This window comes from Dama dama, chromosome 20 (assembly GCF_033118175.1).
Source record: "Dama dama isolate Ldn47 chromosome 20, ASM3311817v1, whole genome shotgun sequence".
Taxonomy (NCBI): domain Eukaryota; kingdom Metazoa; phylum Chordata; class Mammalia; order Artiodactyla; family Cervidae; genus Dama; species Dama dama.
In genome coordinates this window covers 90,566,705-90,588,971 of record NC_083700.1, presented here as the reverse complement: position 1 = coordinate 90,588,971, position 22,267 = coordinate 90,566,705, and the positions used below count along the sequence as shown (strand labels likewise).

General features: G+C 40.1%; 1 protein-coding gene across 2 annotated transcripts in view; it reads left to right on the top strand.

Moving 5' to 3' along the window:
- Positions 1 to 475: 475 nt before the first annotated feature.
- The window catches only part of ZYG11A (zyg-11 family member A, cell cycle regulator), a 57,699-nt gene continuing 35,907 nt past the window's right edge, over positions 476 to 22,267 (top strand). The window contains exons 1-2 of one of the 2 annotated variants that reach the window (XM_061121869.1): positions 476 to 701; positions 13,741 to 13,906. In XM_061121869.1, coding sequence (XP_060977852.1) covers positions 612 to 701; positions 13,741 to 13,906 — 256 coding nt within the window. In that variant the 5' untranslated portion in view covers positions 476 to 611. The remainder of the gene's footprint in view (positions 702 to 13,740; positions 13,907 to 22,267) is intronic. The other variant, XM_061121868.1, reaches the window with a different exon arrangement.

Below are 22,267 nucleotides of genomic sequence, written 5' to 3'. Positions count from 1 at the left end.
TACCAGCAAATTATATGTAAATACACAGAATTTACATATTAGTTATACTAGTATGAGCAATCTACAGGTCATTTAAAGTATAGAGGAGGAAGTGTGTAAGTTATACCCAAATACTACTCCTTTTTATAAGGTACGTCAGTTTTTTTGGGTTTGGGTATGATGGACCCTGAAATCAATGCCCCTGGGGACACAGAGGGACTACCATATTCCGTTTCCCAACTCCACAGAGCTGGTCCGTGGGCGTGCCTGTGGTATTGAATCCTAGGGCGTAGGTTTTGTGGGAGACTTGGTCACAGACGTGTGGGTAGGCGTTGAGTGAGTGGTTGGTCTCTACGGCGGCGTGAAGGAGGTGGAAGGAGAACGGTTGGGTCCTCACCGGATGGAGCGGCGGGTGGCCCGGGTGGGGGTGGTGAGGCCCGTCCTGGGGGCGGGGTCTACGGTGGGCGAGTGCGCGTCGCGGCGCCCGGCATTTCAGACCTCGCGGCTAGACCGCTGAGAGTCTGCTCCCCGAGCCGGTTGCTCAGCTGCTTCTCAGCGCGGGTCGAATCCACCTCTCGCGGGATCCAGGCCCAGCTCGACGGCAACTCTCTCCTCGACGCCTCGCCGTCGCCATGGTTCACTTCTTGCACCCGGGCCTTTCGCCCCGGACCATCGTCCCCCCGGACGCTCGGAAGGATATACTAGGCTGCCTTGTGGTGCAGGTGAGCTCCGAGGAGGGCAAGGGACGGGGGCAGGAAATGGAACGCGAACCTCGGCTGGACGTCCGGCCCCGGGACAGCACGGCAAGTCGTCGGGGACCGTGCGGAGACATTTTTGGCTCGTTTGACCGACGCGGGGGGTAAAGTCTGAAGAGGCTGAGTCCCTGTTAGGCTTCTGTCTTCAGATGCTGGGAACTGCTTGTCGGAGAGGAGTTTTCCGCCCGGGCGTCCCAGCCTCCGGGCCAAGCGTGCCGACCCTGCGCGGCGGAGGCGTGGCGGGGTGTGTCCCGCCTCACGCTTGACCTTGGGCGGGTCCTCTCCTCTGGGCCCCTTGGTTCTCCTGTGCTAGTGAGTGCGTGCGTGCTAACTCGCTTCAGTCGTTTCCGACTCTTTGCGACCCTATGGACTGTAGCCCACCAGGCTTCTGTGTCCATGGGATTCTCCAGTAAGAATACTGGAGTGGACTACTTCTCCAGGGGTATCTTCCCTACCCAGGGATCGAACGCGTGTCTCCTGTCTCCTGCATTGGCAGGCGGATTGATTAGCGCCACCTGGGAAGACTGTGTGCAAGCGCGGGCGACAGCTATTTTGCAAGGTGGTGTTAAGTTTAGACCCGTCTTTATGCTTGGCCCGTGGCGTTTATTGTCATCCTGCGCCCAAATACCTTAAACTTCGGCTGTTCCCAAACGTATGTTGGGGACTTGTTGCTCCCAAGAGTATGCGACCTGTCGGTCCTGGGATTGTTAACAGAAAGAGCCCGCCTGGAAGAACTGGAACCCCAAAGAGTGAAATTCCTAAAATTCCATGTGTTCGTTTCGGCCCCGCGCCCCGTTTCCCTCGGAATGCCTTTCAAACGAAATTGAGCAACATGCAAACCAAAAGAGTGTGTGTTTGGAGCCTACTGTGTGTCAGTTGTCGTATTTCTAAAATCTCTCGGATTTTTTTGTAGTCATTGATGGTCTCTGTTTTACTAGTGTGTAGGAAAATTGAGAACCCTTGACTTGCTCAAGATCTTGAACCTAACATAATTTCTGGTGTGACTCCGTATTCTACAAAACCCTAAGGGCCACCCTTCTTAGAACTCAAAATCTAGTGAACGCTCAACCCACAGTTAGTATGGAGGAAAGGAAATATTCTCATTGAGTTTGCACTTTACACACTAACGCCTTGTCGGCCTTTGTGTCCTGCAGAGATCTAACCTGTAATCCTGTAGACCCTTTTGGGCTCACTTTTAAAAGCTTCTTAAATAATGCCTAGATTTGTTTGTTATTGTTCAGTTGCTAAGTCCTATCTGGCTCTTTAGCGATCCCAAGGACAGCAACACTGCTACTCTCCCCTGTCCTTCACTATCTCCTGGAGTTTGCTCAAATTCACGTCTTTTGAGTTGGTGATGCTATCTCATCATCTCATCCTCTGCCTCTCCCTTCTCCTTTTGCTTTCAATCTTTCCGGGCATTGGGCTTCCCTGATAGCTCAGTTGGTCAAGAATCCGCCTGCAATGCAGGAGATTCCTCGGTAGGGAAGATGCGCTGGAGAAGGGATAGGCTACCCACTTCAGTATTCTTGGGCTTGCCTTGTGGCTCAGCTGGTAAAGAATCTGCCTGCAATGCAGGAGACCTGGGTTCTGTCCCTGGGTTGAGATCCCCTGGGGAAGGGCAAGGCTACCCTTTCCAGTATTTTGGCCTGGAGAATTTCATGGACTGTACAGTCCATGAGGTCGCAGAGTTAGACAGGACTGAATGACTTTCTTCACTTTCCCAGCATACGGGTCTTTTCCAGTGAGTCAGCTTTTTGCCTCAGGTGGCCAAAATATTGGAGTTTCAGCTTCAGCATCAGTCCTTCCGATGAATATTTAGGGTTGATGTCCTTTAGGATTGACTGGTTTGATCTTGCTGTCCAAGCGACTCTGAAGAGTATTCTCTAACACCGCAAATTGAAAGCATCAATTCTTTGGTGCTCAGCCTTCTTTATGGTCCAACTCTCACATCTGTACATGACTACTGGAAAAACCATAGCTATTTGGACCTTTGTAGGCAAAGTGATGGCTCTGCTTTTTGATACTCTGTCTGGGTTTATCATAGCTTTCCTTCCATGGCACAAGCGTCTTTTAATTTCATGACTGCAGTCACAGTCCACAGTGATTTTGGAGCCCAAGAAAATAGTTTGCCACTGCTTCCACTTTTTCTCTTTCTCTTTGTCATCAAGTGATGGGACCAGATGCCATCATCTTAGTTTTTTGAATGTATACTGTTGGGGTATGAGGTTGAAAGAGGAGAGTGAAAAAGCTGGCTTAAAACTCAACATTCAAAAAATGAAGATCATGGCCTCTCGTCCCATCACTTCATGGCAAATAGATGAGGAAAAAATGGAAACAGTGACAGACTTTATTTTCTTGGGCTCAAAAATTACTATAGATGGTGGCTGCATCCATGAGATTAAAAGATGCTTGCTCCTTGGAAGAAAAGCTATGACAAACCTAGATAGTATATTAAAAAGCAGAGACTACTTTTCCAGCAAAGGTCGGTCTAGTCATAGCTATAGTTTTTCCAGTAGTCACGTATGGATGTGAGAGTTGGACAATAAAGAAAGCTGAGCACCAAAGAATTGATGCTTTTGAACTGTGGTGTTGGAGAGGGCTCTTGAGAGTCCCTTGGACTGCAAGATCCAACCAGTCAATCCTAAATGAAATCAGTCCTGAATATTCATTGGAAGGACTGATGCTGATGCAGAAGCTGCATTACTTTGGCCACCTGATGCGAAGAACTGACTCATTTGAAAAGACCGTGATGGTGGGAAAGACTGAAGGCAGGAGGAGAAGGGGATGACAGAAGATGAGATGGTTGGATGGCATCACTGACTTGATGGACTAGATGGAGTTTGAGCAAGTTCTGGGAGTTGGTGATGGATAGGGAAGCCTGGTATGCTGCAGTGCATGGGGTCGCAAAGAGGCTGAGCAACTGAACTGAACTTTCACCCTTAGCAAGAGGCTAAGGCTATTTCCTCTTCACTTTCTGCCATTAGAGTGGTATCCTCTGCATATCTGAGGTGATTGTTGTTAGTCCAGCAATCTTGATTCCAGCTTGTGATTCATCCAGCCTGACATTTGTTTGTAGCTAATGGAAAAGCTGAGTTGTTAACATATGTCCTAGCACAGCATGTCAAGTACATTTTTTGCTGCTACTGACGTAATTGAAAAGCAAGGTTTTCTTTAGAAAAGTGATCAGACGAATTCATTTCTGTGTGGTTCCACGCTGTACTGTGTACATTTGTTTGATTAAGATTTTATTTTTAATTAATTTAAAAAATCGTACAATTCATGAATACTTTTCCTTTAGATTTCTCTATGTTGTTTTAAATTTTATTTAGCAATGTTTTGTAGTTTTTAGTATAAATGTCTGTTACATATTTTGTTAAATTTATCCCTGTTTTCGTTAGTACTGTAAATATTTGTTAAAAGTTTGTAGTTTGGGGGGGTGTACTGATCTTGTATCTTATGACTTTGCTAAAGCTACTTTAAAAAAAAATAGAAAAAAGAAAAAAAAAAGAAAAAAATTTAATCAAAAGTTGGTTTTTTGCAAAGATCAATGAAATTGATAGATCTTTAGCCAGGATAACCAAAGGAAGACTGAAATAACCAATGTCAGAATGAAGGAGCTATTATCACTACTGATGTAAAGCCACATATATTCTCTCATTATTTGTTTTGTTTTGTTTTCTTAAGATTTTCTTTATAATCTGTTATCTGCAAATAAAGACAGCTTTACTTATTCCCTTTCAATCTGTTCTTCATATTTCCTTTCCTCAAAAATGCAGTATCTAGGACCTTGTGTAGAATGTAGGAGAGAAGTGGTGAGAAGGGACATCTTTATATCGTTCTAGCTCTTTTGGTTTTCCAGTAGATGCCTTTTATCAAATCAAGGAAGTTTTCTTCTATTCTTAGTTTGCTGATTTTTTTTTGTTTTTGTTTTTTTCAATCATGGTAATCATGAATGTGTTTTGAAATTTGTTGAAATACTTTTCTCAGTGTATATTAAGGATGTATGTTTTTGTTCTTTATTGTGTTGATGTGGTAGGTTTTATTGATTGTGAATTTAACTTTACATTGTTGGACCTTAGTTCCTGGACCAGGAATTGAACTCTCACCTTTGACAGTGAAAGCTCAGAGTCCTAACCACTGGACTGCCAGAGAATTCCCTCCATTGAGTTTTTTTTTTCCCAATTGATTATTTTTAAAGTTTCATTCTATCTTTTCTGTTGACTTACTAGTTCTGTTCCTCTTCTCTGAATGGTCACACAAAGATAACAGTTGGGGTCTCAGACCCCATTCTCTTTTGTTAAGTCTCACATTAATGAAATTTGCAAAGATGTAAAACAGTGCTGCCATCGTCACTAAACTTTTAAAAATTCTTTTTGAAAGTGTAGCTCTTAAAAAAAAATGTTCTTTGTTGGGAATTTCCTGGTAATCCAGGACTTGGTGCTTTTCCTGCTGTGGGTGCAGGTTCAGTCCTTGGTCTGGGAACTAAGATCCCACAAGCCATGTGGTATGACCAGAAAAAAAAATGTTCTTTGTGTGAACATGTAATTGGTTTAACTTTTATTATTTCTGAATGAGTTAATATATATTTTAAAGATTTCTTAGTTTTAACGTATAATATAGTAAATGTTGATAGATGCAATCCAGTTTTTAAGAGTACTGTTGATCCTAAGACTAAAAAAGTTAGAGAGTCACAGGTCTAGGTTTTAAAATGTACACGTTTGACTTATTGCACTACTTTTAAATATATCACTTCAGCTTACAACAGTATTCTTTCATTTTCTCCCCTCTTTCCTGTCCTTTGTACTATTGAAATAATACATTTTACTTTTGTAATTGCACAGTATATTGTTTTTACTTTTTCTTTGATCAGTTATTAAAGAAATTAGGAAATAAGAAAAATAGTTTTATATTTATCCACATGCTCCTGTTCCCAGTACTCTTCCCTTTTCTCTTTTCTCTAGATCCCAAATATCCATTTTGTATAGTGTTTCTTTACTTAAAGAACATTTTTCCTTTCTTATAGTGTAGATCTGCAGATGATAGGTTCTTTCTACTTTGTCTGAAAGTATCTTTATTTTACCTTTGTTTTTGAAAGATATATTCAATGCTCATAGTTTTTCTTCCTACTGCACTTAAATTTTTTAGAAAATATTTAGCTGTATTTTTGTTGCTGCATGGGCTTTTTTTTCTTTAGTTGTGGTGAGCTGGGGTATTCTCTAGTTGCAGTGCAGGGCCTTCTCTTGTTGCTGAGCACAGGCTCTAGGGTGTGCGGGCCTCAGTAGTTTGGGCACGTGGCCTCAGTAGTTGTGGCTCCGGGGCTCTAGGGCACAGGCTCAGTAGTTGTGGCACGTAGGCTTAGTTGCTCTGAGGCATGTGGGATCTTTGTGAATCAGGGATAGAATCCATGTCTCTTGTGCTGGCAGGTGGATTCTTTACCACTCAGTCACCAGGAAAGCCCTCTACAGCACTTTAAAAGTGTTGCTTCATTGTCTTTTGGCTAGCATTGCTTCTGATGAAAAGTCAGTGGTCATATTTTTTCATTTTAAACTGTCCACAGTACCTCTAGCTCCCCCTGCCCCACCCCAGCTTAGGTTTTTCATTTTATCTTAGGTTTTTAGCCATTTGTCATGTAGTGTCTTTTGTTTATTTCACTTTGGGTCCATTTTTGCTTTCGGGATCAGTTGATTTATATTTTGTATCTAATTTCAATATTTTTTGACTTTTTAAAAAAGTTGTTAAGTTTATTGTTTTTTTGTACCTGGTGAATTAGCTATGTAATTCAATAAATATTAAACTGTAAAACAGTTTCATAGGTTCCAAGTATAGGACGTTGTCCTTGTTGACCTTTTTTATTTTTAAGTTTATATATTTATTTTCTTGCTGCATGTGGGCTTTCTCTAGTCTCTGTTGAGATTCCATATTTATTCCCTCATTATATTCATATTCTCCTGTATATCTGTGAATTATAATACCTATTTTAAAGATCTTGTTTGCTAATTATGTTATTTCTGGATCTATTTCTTGCTCTCTTTTTTTGGCTGCATCATGCAGTTTGTAGGATCTTAGTTCCCCATCCAGGGATTAAACCCAAACCCTCTGTAGTGAAATTGTGGAGCCCTAATCACCAGACCTCCAGGGAGTTCCCTGGGTCTATTTCTGGTGACTGATTTTATTTTCTTTCCTGCTTCTTACCGTTTCCTATATTTTATTGTAAGCTAAACATTATGGATCCTAGTGTGTTTAGATTTTTGTTGTCTTTTTGAGCCAGGCCTATATTTGAGGTTTTTAAAACAGATTTTTTTTTTTTGGTCTGTGTTCTGCAGCTCATGGGATCTTTGTTTCTGACCAGGGATGGAACCAAGGCCCTCAGCAGTGAAAGCGCAGTGTCCTTACCACTGACTGGACTGCTGGGGATTTTCTGGAGGTGTTTTTTTGGCTGAGCTGGGTGAAGATCTTTAGTTGCAGCTTTGTAACTCTTAGTTGCAGCATGTGGGATCTAGTGCCCTGACAAGGGATCAAACCTTGGCTCCCTGCATTGGAGTCCCAGTTCGAAGGCTCAGTCACTGGACTACCAAGAAAGTCTCTCTGAGGTTTTTAAAGTGCTGTTGAAGGGACTTCTCTGGAGGTCCAGTGGTTAAGGAATGCAGGAGCACAGGTTTGATCCCTGGTCTGGAAATTAAGATCCTGCATGCTCAAGCCACATGGTGTGGCCAAAAATAATAACAAAACAAAAACAAAAAAATGCCGTTGTAAACTTTTAAAGTTTAATTTTCTAATTGTTGGTTGTATATAAAATACAGCTTTTTGTTTTTGATTTTTTACCTTATACCCATTAAAACATGTTAATTAGAGTTTAGTAGTGTTTTGTATTTTAGAAACGATGAATCTAAACCCTCGGTTGAAATGGATTGGAAACAGATTAAGAGTGGAAGTAGAGTAATTTGGAGTTTTTTAGTATTCTTGGAAAGATATGTTAGTGACTTGGGTTAGGAATGGGTAGTGGAGTTAGAAAGAAAGGGATGAACTAGAAACTTATTTGGGAGGTTTGATAGTCATACAGCAGGAAATAGATGACACAGTCAGAATAGGGCTAATTTAATGAGAGTTTTGGAGAAGGAAATGGCAACCCACTCCAGTGTTCTTGGCCTGGAGAATCCCAGGGACGGCGGAGCCTGGTGGGCTGCTGTCTATGGGGTTGCACAGAGTAGGACACGACTGAAGCGACTTAGCAGCAGCAGCAATGAGAGTTTAATTAAGGGATTACTTCCAAAGATAAGGGAGAGGTATGGAAAACCACAATAATATACTACTTCATGTCTAGTGACAGTACCTCTTGCCACCCCTAGGCCCAGAGGACCTCTCAGAAGGAATGTCTTAGTTCATTTAGGCTGCTGTGACTAAAATTCTGTAGACTGGGTGATTCATAAAAAACATAAATTTATTTCTCACAGTTCTGGAAACTAGGAAGTTCAAGATCAAGGTGCTGGAAGATTTGGTGTCTGGTGAGAGCCCACTTCCTGGTTCATGCACATCTTTTTGCTGTGTTCTCACATGGCAGAAGGGACAAGGGAACTATCTGAGGTCACTCTTGTATGGGCACGAATTCCATTCAGTGATGGCTTCACCCTCATGACCTAATGACTTCCCAAGGTTCCTCCCTCCAAACATCAGATTAGAGGTTGGATTGCAGTGTAAGAATTTTGGAAGAATGCAGACATTTAGTCAATAGCAAGAACAGAGGACTAATCTTAGAGGAGTGATTAGTGTGACATAGCCAGCCCAAGATACTTTAAATGAGAAAGAACAGGGGAAATTATCTGTGTGGAGTTATAACCCCCAAAACTTATATCCAAGTCTTAACCCTTAGAACCTGTGAATTTGACCTTTGGAGTCAGGATGTTTGCAAATGTAAGTAAGTTGAGGATCTTCCCCTCTTGCTTCTCTGCCCCCCGACCAGGTGGCTTGTGGGACTGGGGATTGAATTTGGGCCCTTGGCAGTGAAAGCACAGAGTCTTAACTGCTGGACCACCAGGGAATTCCCAGGTTGAGTATCTTGGTGAGAACATCTGATCCATCCTAAAATTTTAGGCCAGACCCTAAATCTAATGTCTGGATTTATAGTGTTTATAAGATAAAGGGATAGAGATTTGAGACCTAGAGATACAGGGATGTGAAGATCAGAGTTGAGCTGCCACAAGCCAAGGGAAACCACAGCCCGCAGAAGCTGATCACGTAAGAATTCTTCGCTAGAGCCTTCAGAGGGACAATGGTCCTGCTCATACTTTGGTTTTTGGACTTCTGTCTTCCAGAACTGTGAGAGAATAGGTATCTGTTGTTTTTAGCCACCAATTTTATGGTAATTTGTTATAGAAAATTACCTAGGAAACTAATACGTGTTCCAGTTTTTTGAGAGTTTCATGTCAGAACCAAACTAACAGCCAGAGGGTAAGGGAACCTATTCATGGGAACCTATTCATAGGATCTGTACAAGTCACCTCAGCAGTAGAGGTGGAGAAGATTGAGTGGGTCTGGGTGGGAGGTAGTTATCAAATAGAAGATGTCTGGCACAGGTAGAACCAGTAGGATTTGCTAATGTATTGGATCTGTGTGTTTTGTGGGATGTTGATTAAAGATAAGGAAATGTCAGTAAAGATTAAACAGCTGAATAGATGTTATGCCATTTACTGACTAGGGAAAGACTGGATAAATGTAGCTTCCTACATGGTAAGTTTGAAATATTTGTCTGACATGGTTAAGTAGATATGTCAGGGAGACAACTGGTTATCTAACACTGGCTTAAAGAGAGATCTGACCTGAAGATACTAATGTAGAATTCATTGGATTTATAGATAAGATTTAGAATCTCATGTTATCAGTAATCAAACATTATAGAAGCAGAGTTATTAGTCATTAGTGGTCTTGATGGGAAGTCAGTCTCTAAAACGTACTACTGATTTATAAAACAAAGACAAGTAACGAAATACTGTGGTATAATTCTATGTATATAAAGTTCAAAAACATGTAGAACTAAATAATATTCAGGATAATGGTTACTTCTGGGTGAAGGGATAAGTAGCATCAGGAAAGGGTATATAGGGACTTCAGAAATTTGATATATTCTATTTAAGCTGTGTCATGAATACAAAAATATTTTTAAAATATATTGTTTTATATTTAAATGTTTTACATATGTTCTAAACATTATTTATGTGGATTTAATCTTTATTTTAAAAATGAGACAGCCATGTCCAATAATTTGGCAAATAATGTCATAAAGCCTTAAAAAGAAGTATTCTGGATAAAATGCAGCAAACTCAATTACAGAGTAAAGGAAATCCCCAGCATCCCCACCCAATTCATAGAAGCTGGAAATCACCACTGTAAGCAGGTCCTAAAATAACCAAAGATTACAGACTAGACCTTTGCCAAGGCCAGGTGGGAAGTTTGAATGGAGACTGTGAATTGTAATATATATATATATATATATATATATATATGTATAAACATGAACTAACAAAAGCTGGTCATACTTCATGGAAATGGTAGATCTAAAAGTCTGCTTATGGAAAAGAGAAACAGGGAACCTTGTCAGTTTTGGCTTGGATTTTTGAATGAGAAATATATCTCCTAAAAATGTGCAATCACAAGTCTGTCCTCATACAGACTCAGGGTTTTAATTGACATTTCTTGCTTGGTTCAGGAAATGTGTAGCTGAGAAATTATCAAAATGGTCACTGTTGCTGCCCCTGGGTAAGTAGAATTTAGCATAACCACCTGATGTGGTTCAGTGGTTAAGACTATGTACTCCCAATTTTAGGGGCGTGGATTTGATTCCTGGTTGGGGAGCTAATATCCTGTACACTGTGCCATGAGGCCTTAAAAAAAAGAAAAGATTAGCTCACAATCTTAAATTATAAAACATGAACTTCTCTGATTAAGAATCAACAGAATCAGGGGCTTTCCTGGTGTTCTAGTGGTTGGCAATCTGCCTGCCAGTGCAGGAGATAACAGGTTTGATCTCTAGTTTGGGAAGATCCCACATGCCATAGGGCATCTAAGCCTATGTGCCACAATACTGAGCCCTGTGATCCAGAGCCCAGGAGCCACAACTACTGAAGCCTGTGCTTCTAGAGCCTGTGCTCCCCACCAAGAGAAGCCACCGCAATGAGAAGCCCGTACAGTACGGTAAAGCCCCAGCAGAGTCAAAAACAAATAAACACGTAAATCTTTTAAAAAAAGAATCAACAGAATTAGATTCCCAGAGACTTCAGAAAATGGTATTATTGAAACACTATAAAACAAGTGTGTTTAAAATTTATTAAATAAATGATTAAATAAAAAAATGAAAAAAGAGCAATGTACAATTAGACTATGAAGAACTAAATGTGGCAGAATAAAGAAAAAGTGACTTGGAAGATAGATCTGTAGAAATTACCCACAGGAAGCATAATTTCCGTTTTCACATGGGGCATATGAACCAATTCTGGAATTTGAGACCCAAGTAAAAGTCTGCTAAGACTGTTTCAGGGAATTTTTTTGCTTCCCTGAAATTGATGCTTCTTTCTAACATGAATTCTGACATGGCCAGGATTTGAAGCAGTTGAAACTCTCATATGTTCTTTTGGGAATGCAAAGTAATAGAGCCACATTGCAAGAACAGATGAGTACTTTTCTTATGTAAAGTTAAATACACACTTAACATGTAGAAAGTGTGGAATTCCAGGAACACAGAAATCCCATTTTTAGGTGACTACCCAAGAAAAATAAAAACTGTGTTCCCACAAAAGTTTATGTGGGAAGCCCCACCAGGGACTTTCCTAGGTGGTCTACTGGTTGGGAATTTAACAGCCAGTGCAAGGGACACAGGTTCGATTCCTGGTCTGGAAAGAACGTACATGCCACAGAACAACTAAGCTCAGCTAAGCTCTAGAGCCTGCAAGCCGCAACTACTGAGCCCATGTGCTGCAGCTGGAGAAAGCCTGAGCACAACAAAGAACCAGCCCAACAGAACAAATAATTAAAAAAAATTTTATGTGAGTTGTTATAGCTTTATTCAAATTTGTCTAAAATGTAAATAATCCAAATGCTCTTCACTTGGTAAAGAAAGAAATTCATTGCAGTGGAATGCTTCTCAGCAATTAAAAGGAACAAATTACAGAAGCATGCAACAACACCAATGAACCTGTGTTAAGATGCATTATGCAAAATGAAAGAAGTCAGATTTGAAAGGCCTAATTGCTTAATGATTCTGTTTATATGACATTTTGGAGAAGGCAGGACACTGGAGACAACAAAGATGAGTAGTTGCTTGGGATTGGTGAGAGGGGTTGTCTACAAAGGGACACTGGAGAGTTTCTGGATTATGGAACTGTTCCATATCTTTATTATGGTGGTAATACACAACTGTATGGATTCATCAAAACTCATTGAACTAACTGTATACCAAAATAATTTTTTTGATATGTATAAATTATACTATAATTAAAAGAAAAACAATGAATAAGAAGATAGTACAGTATTCAGAGTAAATCAGAGTAAACTTACTGGAGAAATTTGGTTATGAAGAAGAGTAACTGAAGAGGATGTGGGAGTCTACAGAAGGTTTTTGTTTTTAAAGCAGATAATGAAGCATAAATTGTATAAGAATGATCCATTTTATGGGAATTCCCTGGTGGTCTGTTGGTTAGGACTTTCAGCGCACAGACTTAGGTTCAATTCCTGGACGGGAAACTTAAGATCCCGTAAGCTGCAGGGCACAGCCAGGAAAAAATGATCCATTTGCGAAGGGTAGTTTGAAGATGTTCTTAAATGAAGAAACAACAGGAGGAGCCAAGACAGGAGGGATGAAATCCAGCCAGCACATGTGGAAGTGTTGGTCTCTGCAAGGATGTACATGTTTTCCATAGAAGAGGAGACCACAGAAAAGATGCATGCAGTTTTGAGCTAAATTTGGTAGGGAGGTGGCTTCATTTTTTTTCACTGAAGTGGATCAGATTCTGATATCAGCGTGAAATGGGTTTGAAGAACAAGTAGAAGGCATGAAATAATTGTTGCTTGATAGTGGGAGAGTGCCCTGTCTAAGGAGACTTTGAATGATTTCCAGCTACTTAGGGCTCATTTGAAGTTAATGTTCATGAATTTTCCATGACATAATATGTTGTGTGAATCTTCTCTCCTTCATAGATGATTAGCTCCTGAGTGTTGCCATAAAAAAAGGTGAATAGCAAAGTTCTTCCAGGAGAATGTCTGGAGAGTATGATGGAGGAGAGGAAACAAGGAGTTGAGGATTTTCATGAAGGAGTAGTCTATACTTTGGACTATGGAGGGAGTTTATTCAGTAGTGGTGTGGAGGTCATTAAATGTATTGCATGTTGAAACCTTTGACAAAGATGGCAATCCCTGGCTTATTGCTCTCTCTTTATGTCTGAATGCCATACCTTTCAAATGCTTGTTGAATGAACAAATGTCAGTCTCTTAGCAAAGATGTCTTATATCTCAGTTTGTATTCTTCTACAGCATCCTTATTATAACAGTCTTTTATAGTGTGAACACTTGAGGGTGGGAATGGGCAGATCTTCTTATCCTCTGGCATGTAGTAACCACTGAATAAATATTTGCTGAATAAATGACTGTATGATTTCTGCTTGTTTAGTTCCTTGTGTTGTATTGAAATTGTCAGATTTATTGGATGTATTCTCTACTAAACTGGTCCAAAAGGATTAGAGCTATATCTTACTCATCCCTGTATTCTCAGGGGCTGGCATAGAACAGGAGATAAGTGAAGGACTGAGAGAACCTAATTTTTTTAAAGATACAACAGAAGCTACAACAGGTGAAAACCTTCCACATGGTTGATAATTGGAATAAGGTGGTTTCATTACATATAAATCATTAGAGTGAGAAGAATGTATCTTAAGATATCCTCATGTATAACATGACCACTTTTATGTTGAATTTTTGTAGATACGTTGTAACAAGTTTGTTTGTTTGGGGGTTTGTTTGCTAGGAGGAGGCATCTCCCTACTCTTTGGTCAACATATGCCTGAACATCCTGGTTGCTAACCTGGAGAAATTGTGTTCTGAAAGATCTGATGGAACACTTTGTCTTCCGGAGCATTGGAGTTTTCCTCAGGAATTAGCTGATCGATTCGTTGGGATGATGACTTGGCAAGGTAATGATAAGACCGCTTTATTATGTACATTTATAGCACTTTACTATTTGAAAAGCACTTTTGCATATAATTCTGTTTTGTTCCTCTCAACAACCTGCTGAAAAACACAGAAATTTGTGTGGAGATTGATTCTCACACTCTTTCTGGGATCCCTCGATGAAAATTATCTTCCTTCTAGACTTGCCCTGCTATTGCTATAGTCTTATCTCCCATTCTTTTGATTGTGAATATGAACCTTTAAAAATTTTTCCTTTACTTCCTTTGGTAGTAGGGTTTTCAAAGGGCTGTGTTTGCTATGTTAGTGTTTTCTTAATGAAAAATTTGGGGGAGTAACGCATGATTGAGATAAAATTCACATAGTGTATAATTCATCCATTTAAAGTATATAGTTCAGTTATTTTTTTTTTTTTAGCATATTCACAGATTTGTGCAGCCATCATCACAGGTGGTTTTCATTACCTCAAAAAAAAAACAAAAAACAAACACCTTATTCATCCCCCTATAATTCTTAGCAGTCACTAATCTACTTTCTACCTCTGTGAATTTGCCTTTTCTGAACATTTAGTGTAAATGGAATCATTTAATATGTGGCCTTTAATATTTAATCATTTAATATTGTGTCTTTGGAGAAGGCAATGGCACCCCACTCCAGTACTCTTGCCTGGAAAATCCCATGGACGGAGGAGCCTGGTAGGCTGCAGTCCATGGGGTCACTAAGAGTCGGACATGACTGAGTGACTTCACGTTCACTTTTCACTTTCATGCATCGAAGAAGGCAATGGCAACCCACTCCAGTGTTCTTGCCTGGAGAATCCCAGGGACGGGGGAGCCTGGTGGGCTGCAGTCCATGGGGTTGCACAGAGTCGGACACTACTGAAGCGACTTAGCAGCAGCAGCAGCAGCAGCAGCATTGTGTCTTGCTTCTTTCATTTAGCATAAAATCATCAAGGTTCATCCATTTTGTAACATCAACTACTACTGAATTTTTATGGCTGTGTAATATTCCATTGTATTGATATACTACCTTTTATTTGTTTCTCAGTTAATGAACATTAGGGGTTTTTTTAAGATTTTTTTTTTAATGTGAACCATTTTAAGAATCTTTATTGAATTTGTTACAATATTGCTTCTGTTTTATGTTTTGCTTTTTTGACCACAAGATGTGTGGGATTGTAGCTCCCAGACCAGGGACTGAACCCTCACCCTCTGCCCTGGAAGGCAAAAATCTTAACTACTGGACTGCCAGGGAAGTCCCCGTGTTGTTTTTATTATACATTTTGGCTATTATGAATAATACTTCTATAAATATTAGTGTAGACATTTGTGTGTGTGGATATATGCTTTTATATCTTTGGGTGTATACCCAGGAGTGGAATTGCCAGGTTAAGTGGTAGCTTTGTGTTTAACTTTTTGAAGAACTTCAAATTCTTTCCCAAAGTGGCTATACCATTTTATGTTCCCACCAGCAGTTGGGACAGAAGAGTTCAATTTCTCCACATCCTTACCAAAGCTTGTTATCTAATGACTTTGATTATAGCCATTCTGGTGGATGTGAAGTGGTATCTATTGTGATTTTTATGTGCATTTCCCTAATAGCTAATTGGCTTCCCTGGTGGCTCAGACAGTAAGGAATCTGCCTTCAATGCAGGAGACCTGGGTTTGATCCTGATCCCTGGGGTTGGGAAGATCCCTTGGAGAAGGGAATGGCTACCCACTCCAGTATTCTTGCTGAAAAATTCCATAGACAAGAGGAGCCTGGCGGGCTATAGTTCATGGAATTACAAAGAGTCAGATGTGACTGAGCACAATATAAAATATAAATATAAAAAATACACATATACCTCCTTTATCCATTCATCTGTTACTGATATGTATGTTCCTGTTGCCATTTAAAAAATTGTTTTTACAGGTCTTTTTCTTTTCTTGTGTTTTCTGCCTAGAGAATCTCCTTTAATATTTATTGTATAGATGGTATCCATTCATCTGTTGTTGGACAGTTACGTTGCTTCCATTTCTTGGCAGTTGTAAATAATGCTCCTGTGAACATTAGGATGTATGTATCTTTTCAGATCAGTGTTTTGTTTTTTTCTTGGATATACCAGGAGTGGAATTGCTGGTCATATGGTAGTTGAGTTTTTTTAAGAAAACGCCATACTGTTTTCCACAGTTGCTGCACCAATTTTTACATTCCCACCAACAGTATATGAGGGTTTCCTTTTCTCTACCTCCTCACCAGCATTTGTTACTTGAGTTCTATTTGATGATAGCAGTTCTGACGGGTGTGAGGTGATACCTCATTCTGGTTTTGATTTGGATTTCCCTGGTGATTAGGGATACAACACACACATCTTTTCATGTGCCTGTTGGGCATATGCATGTCTTTGGAGAAATGTCTGTTTAGGTCTTCTTTCCATTTCTAAATAGATTTTTTTCTTGATATTAAGTTATATGAGTTGTTTATATATGCATTGTGGATGTTCAATAAAACATTGTATTAGGTTGTATTAGGTTGGTGAAAAAGTAATGGCAATTCTTCAGACTGTGAATTTTAATTTTAAATCATTATAACTAGGCTCAAACACATCTTTGTTAATCAAAAAAGGAACCATTACAATCAACATATGTTTTTCCAATGAGAAGTAAGTTTTTTTATTCCTATAGAAGAAATCTGTGTTTTGGGATTCAGTGAACTCTTGGAAGGCATTTTCTGCCTCTGTTGGTTGTGGAAGCATTTTCCCTGCAGAAAGTTGTTGAAATGCTTGAAGAAGTGGTAGTCGGTTAGAGAGAAGTCAGGTGAATATGGTGGATGAGGCAAAACTTTGTAGCCCAGTTCGTTCAACTTTTGAAGCATTCATTGTGTGACGTGGGGTTGGGCATTACAGTCAGAGAAATGGTTCATTGTTTTTGGGTAGATTAAGAGAAGACAACACTTCAAAACAATGATTTTTTTGATTTTTGGTCACCTCATGAGGCACCCACTTATCGAACTTTTTCACCTTTCCAATTTGCCTCAAATGCTAAATGACCGCAGAATGGTCAACGTTGAGTTCTTCAGCCACTTGTCATGTAGTTTTAAGAGGATCAGCTTCAATGATTGCTCTCAATCGGTCGATGTCAACTTCCAATGGCCAGCCACTACACTCCTTATCTTCAAGGCACTTGTCTCCTTTGTAAAACTTCTTGAACCATCACTGCATTGTACGTTAGTTATCAGTTCCTGGGCCAAATGCGTTGTTGATGTTGCCTGAGTTGTCTCCACTGCTTTAAAATCCATTTTGAACTTGAATAAGAAAATTGCTCGATTTGCTTTTTGTCTAACATAATTTCTGTAGTCTAAAATAAATAACAATAAACAGCATGAGAAATGCTGGATGAAGCACAAGCTGGAATCAAGATTGCCAGGAGAAATATCAATAACCTCAAATATGATACCACCCTTATGGCAGAAAGCAAAGAAGAACTAAAGAGTCTCTTGATGAAAGTGAAAGATGAGAGTGAAAAAGTTTGCTTAAAGCTCAACATTCGGAAAACTAAGATCATGGCATCTGGTCCCATCACTTCATGGCAAATAGATGGGGAAACAGTGGGAACAGTGACAGACTTTATTTTCTTGGGCTCCAAAATCACTGCAGCTGGTGACTGCAGCCATGAAATTAAAAAACGCTTCCTGCTTGGAATAAAAGTTATGACCAACATAGACAGCATATTAAAAGGCAGAGACATTACTTTGCCAGCAAAGGTCTGTCTAGTGAAGGCTATGGTTTTTCCAGTAGCCATCTATGGATGTGAGAGTTGGATGGTAAAGAAAGTTGAGTGCCAAAGAATTGATGCTTTTGAACTGTGGTGTTGGAGAAGACTCTTGCGACTCCCTTGGACTGCAAGGAGATCCAACCAGTCCATCCTAAAGGACATCAGTCCTGAATATTCACTGGAAGGACTGATGCTGAAGTTGAAACTCCCAATACTTTGGCCACCTGATGTGAAGAACTAACTCATTGGAAAAGACCCTAATGCTGGAAAAGATTGAAGGCAGAAGGAGAAGGGGATGACAGAGGATGAGATGGTTGGATGGCATCACCAACTCAATGGACATGAGTTTGAGTAAACTCCAGGAGTTGGCCATGGACAGGGAGGCCTGGCATGCTGCAGTCCATGGGGTCGCAAAGAGTTGGACACGACTGAGTGACTGAACTGAACTGAGCTGAACTGAATTGAACTGAAACAGCATGTAATAAGTCATTAGCAAAAAACATAAAGTGAAAAATGCACATTAAAATGATGTAACCACATTTATTTAAGAATGTATCCCAATATCAAATGGCAAAGTTCAACAATGCAAAACCTCAATTACTTTTGCACCAATCTAATAGATTGGAGGGGAGAGCTCACAGTAGTGTTTCACTCTGCCATGTTGCTGATGTTATGCCCTCTGCTCTAATTGTACTTTTCTTCTGCTTACTTTGGATTTAATTTGTTCTTCTTTTTCTAGTTTCCTAAGGTGGGAACTTAGGTTATTGATTTTAGATCTTCTTTGCTAATGTATGCATTCACAGCTATAACTTTCCCACCTAGCACTGCCTTTGCTGCATCCCATAGATATGGGTAAGTTGTGTTCTTATTTTCAATTAGTTCAAAATATTTTGTAGTTTCTCTTGATTTTTTCCCCTTGATTCATCTGTTATTTAGAAGTATGTTTATCTTCATGTATTTTGGGACTTCCAGTTATTTTCTTTCTTTAAAGAAACTGATCATTTGTTTTGTACAGTATCCTACAATCTGGACTTTACCATTGTTTGTGCTATGATTTGACATGTTTCTCTGATTCTTGTAATTCCTATACATTGAAAATTAGAGGTGGAGGCTTGATCAAATTGAAGTTTGATGTTTGTTAGTGATGTTTGTACTTCTTGTCCTCAGTTGCTTCAGATGTGTCTGACTCTTCACAAACCCCATGGACTGGAGCCTGCTAGGCTCTTGGGTCCATGGCAATTCTCCAGGCAAGAATACTGGAGTGGGTTGCCATTTCCTTCTGCATTGTACTTCTTAAGGGTGTAATAAAGTCTGATTATCTGGTTGGTTTTCACTTTTGGTGATCATAGATGATAATTACCTACCTAAATTTATTAAATCATCAGGGGTTTTTGTATGTTTGACTTAGTGTTTATTATTCTCAACCTTCCTGGTTTGGAGTAACTGTTTCTTTCTGTTCTTTATCCTTGGTTACTGTTCCACACTTTGCTTTATATGCTCTGTTTCTTCATATATGTGTTTTTTTATGCTCCTCAAGTTTCCATCTTGGGAAGCTTTGTGTATTTTCTCACTTTGTATACTCCCTGGATAATCCTCTTTGGTTTAGCTACCTCTTCTACTTTAATTTCCCAGAGTTTTCAGTGCAGGTTCGAAGCTCCAGAACCACACACAAGATAGCCAGGTATCTTGTAACTGTTATCTAGGCTGCTGAATCATCCTATTCTTTTGGTTTTCTTCTACTTCAGTGTCTGCTGTTTATCTTTCTGTTCATCTAGCTTCCCTTGAAGGACAGTGCAGAAGCTATCTGATCTTGAATGTAGACACTTTTTGGTAGTTGGTCCTTGTTCCTTTTCCTCTTACATTCCATGTTTTAAATACCATTCTCTATTCCGATTAATTCCAAATGTTTATACTTCAGTCTTTTAGATTTAAAATATATAGAATCGAGAAGACCTTGTCTGATTTTGTGGAAAGTCCTGAAGGTAGAATAACTACTCAGATCTGTGTTTTGTTAGGGTGTGAGGGCTGGATCTCTATACTTCCCAACATCTTTGGATGTGAGTTTCCATGGGAAGGTGGTATGACAGTGGGTGAAGCAACTCTCTTCAGCTGATGCACTCTGCATAGATGAGGGCTGTCAGGTGGTGGCATTTCCAGCAGCTCAAGTAGTAAGTCCTTTATTTCTTTTTTTTTAACCATTTATTTATTTACTTATGGCTGCTTTGGGTCTTAGCTCTTCATTATGGCCTGTGGGCTTCTCTCTAGTCGTTTTGTGTGGACTCCAGAGTGCAAGGGCTCTGTAGTTGTGGCATGCAGGGTCTCTGATTGGGGTGCGTGGGATCAGTCGTTGGAGCTTGTGGGCTTAGTTGCCCCTCGACATGGGCATCTCAGTTCACCAACCAGGGATCGAACCTGCGTCTCCTGCATTCAAAGCCAGGTTCTTAGCCTCTGGAAGTCCCAGTCGTTTATTTTTAAGTGTATTCTGGTGTCACATCACAGCGTCTGCTACACTGCCATTTCCTCCCATCTCAAGATGGTTTGGCCATCTATCTAGCTATTCAGTGACTTAGGAGTCATTTTTCATTCCTCCCCCACTCTTTCCTTGATTCTTTTGACACATTTTCTGCCTTCAAAGTACATATCTCAAGTGTTCTTCTCCTCAAGTCAGGTCAAATGTTAGTGTCTGACTCTTTGCGACCCCGTGGACTGTAGCCTGCCAGGCTCCTCTGTCTGGGGAATTCTCCGAGCAAGAATACCAGAGTGGGCATCCATTGTCTTCTCCAGGGGATCTTCCCAACCTTGTGATCGAACCCAGGCCTCCTGCATTGCAGGGAGATTCTTTACCGTCTGAGCCACCTTTTCCTCCTAGCCCCCTGTCAATGACACCTTTCTCTTTCTTCTCCCCTGGTCTCCCAAGTGGTTTCCTTACCTTTAATTTTGCCCATCGCCAGGCTCTGCCACATAGTGGAGAGTAGTCCTCTATATCTTAATCAGGTCTGTCTGCACTTTTGCCACTCTTTAAAGTCTTCTCTTGGTACTTAGGATAAAAGGCCAGTTATTTACCCTGGCCAACAAGGTCTGACTGACTCTTGCCTTTGTCTGTGACCTGTCAGATTATGGGATCCCCTTTCCATCTGTGCTTCAGCTGCAGTGGTTTTCTCTCATTTCACAGGGATAGCCAAACTGTTTCTCTTCTCAGGGCTTTAGCCTGTCCTTCTCTCTGGAATGACAACTACCTTTGCCTTTCACATCCTTTTTGTCTCAGCTTAAATGTCACCTCCTCATACTGCACATAAAGACAGAAGATTCTTGTCTTCCTTCTCATTTTCCCCTACCCCTGTGTTATAGTACTGTTTGTTTCCTTTAGAACCTTTACTACGTTTTTAATGTTAATAGTATTTTGCTTGTTTTATGTTCTTTTGTATCTGTTTTCTTCTAGGATGTGAGAAAACCCCATTATGGCAGGAGTCATGTCTGTCTCATTCACTGTTCTCACTATTATAGCACTTGATATTTCTTTTTTTTTTTTTGATATTTCTTGAATAAGAAAGAAAGATAGTACTAAGTCGTGTCTGACTCTTGGCAACACTATGGACTGTAGTCTGCCAGGCTCCTCTGTCCATGGCATTCTACAGGCAAGGATACTGGAGTGGGTTGCCATTTCTTTCTCCAGGGGATCTTCCTGACCCAGGATAGAATCCAGGTCTCCACCATTGCAGGCAGATTCGTTACCAACTAAGCTGTATGGGAAGCCCTTGAATAAATGTAATAAGTTCTTTTTGAAAGCCTTGAGTATTGAAGTTTCATTTTTCCTATGTTAGTAGCGTAGCTCAACTTAGACTGGGGACTTGTGAATCAGCTTATATACCTTTTCCCTTGAATACTGAGGTTTCCTTTTTCCTATGTTAGTAGCATAGCCCAACTCAGACTGGGGACTTGTGAATCAGCTTATATACCTTTTCCCTCAGTTCTTTCCCCTAATCCATTCAACTGCTGTGTTCTGTCAGTTTAAACTTTCACCTCTCATCATTAAAATCATTAATAATCTCTTGCCCCATCCCACTCCCATCAAGCACCATCTTAATTCTTTTGTATCATCACACATAATTGGTCTTTGTAAAAATATAACCATTCATTTTTTGCTTAAAAATTTTGAGTTTTTCATTTTTGTTTATAGGGTACATGAGTTTCCTAGCTTTGTTTATAGGCCCGTCTGCCTTTTACCTTCCTCTCCACTGTCATTTCCAGCCAGGCCTCCCCTTGTACACTATGGTCCAGTAGCACTGATCAAATAGGGTCATTCTGAATAATCTGATGTTCTGTGCCTCCACGTCTTTGTCATGTTCTTCCGCCCTTCACCTTCCCCTTGGAAAACTGATATTCAGCCTTAAAAACCTGCCCTGATATTAATCTCATCTTTATTCAATATCTGATACAAATCACCACTGAATGTAATATATTATTATAATCACTTAATTGCCTGACATGCTTCCTAGACTGAATTCTTTGTGGTCACAGGTGTCTTATTGCCTTGTATGTCTATTACTTAATATGGAATCTCACACAGAGAAGATGCTTAGTATTAATAAGTTGTTTCTAAATGAAATCTAA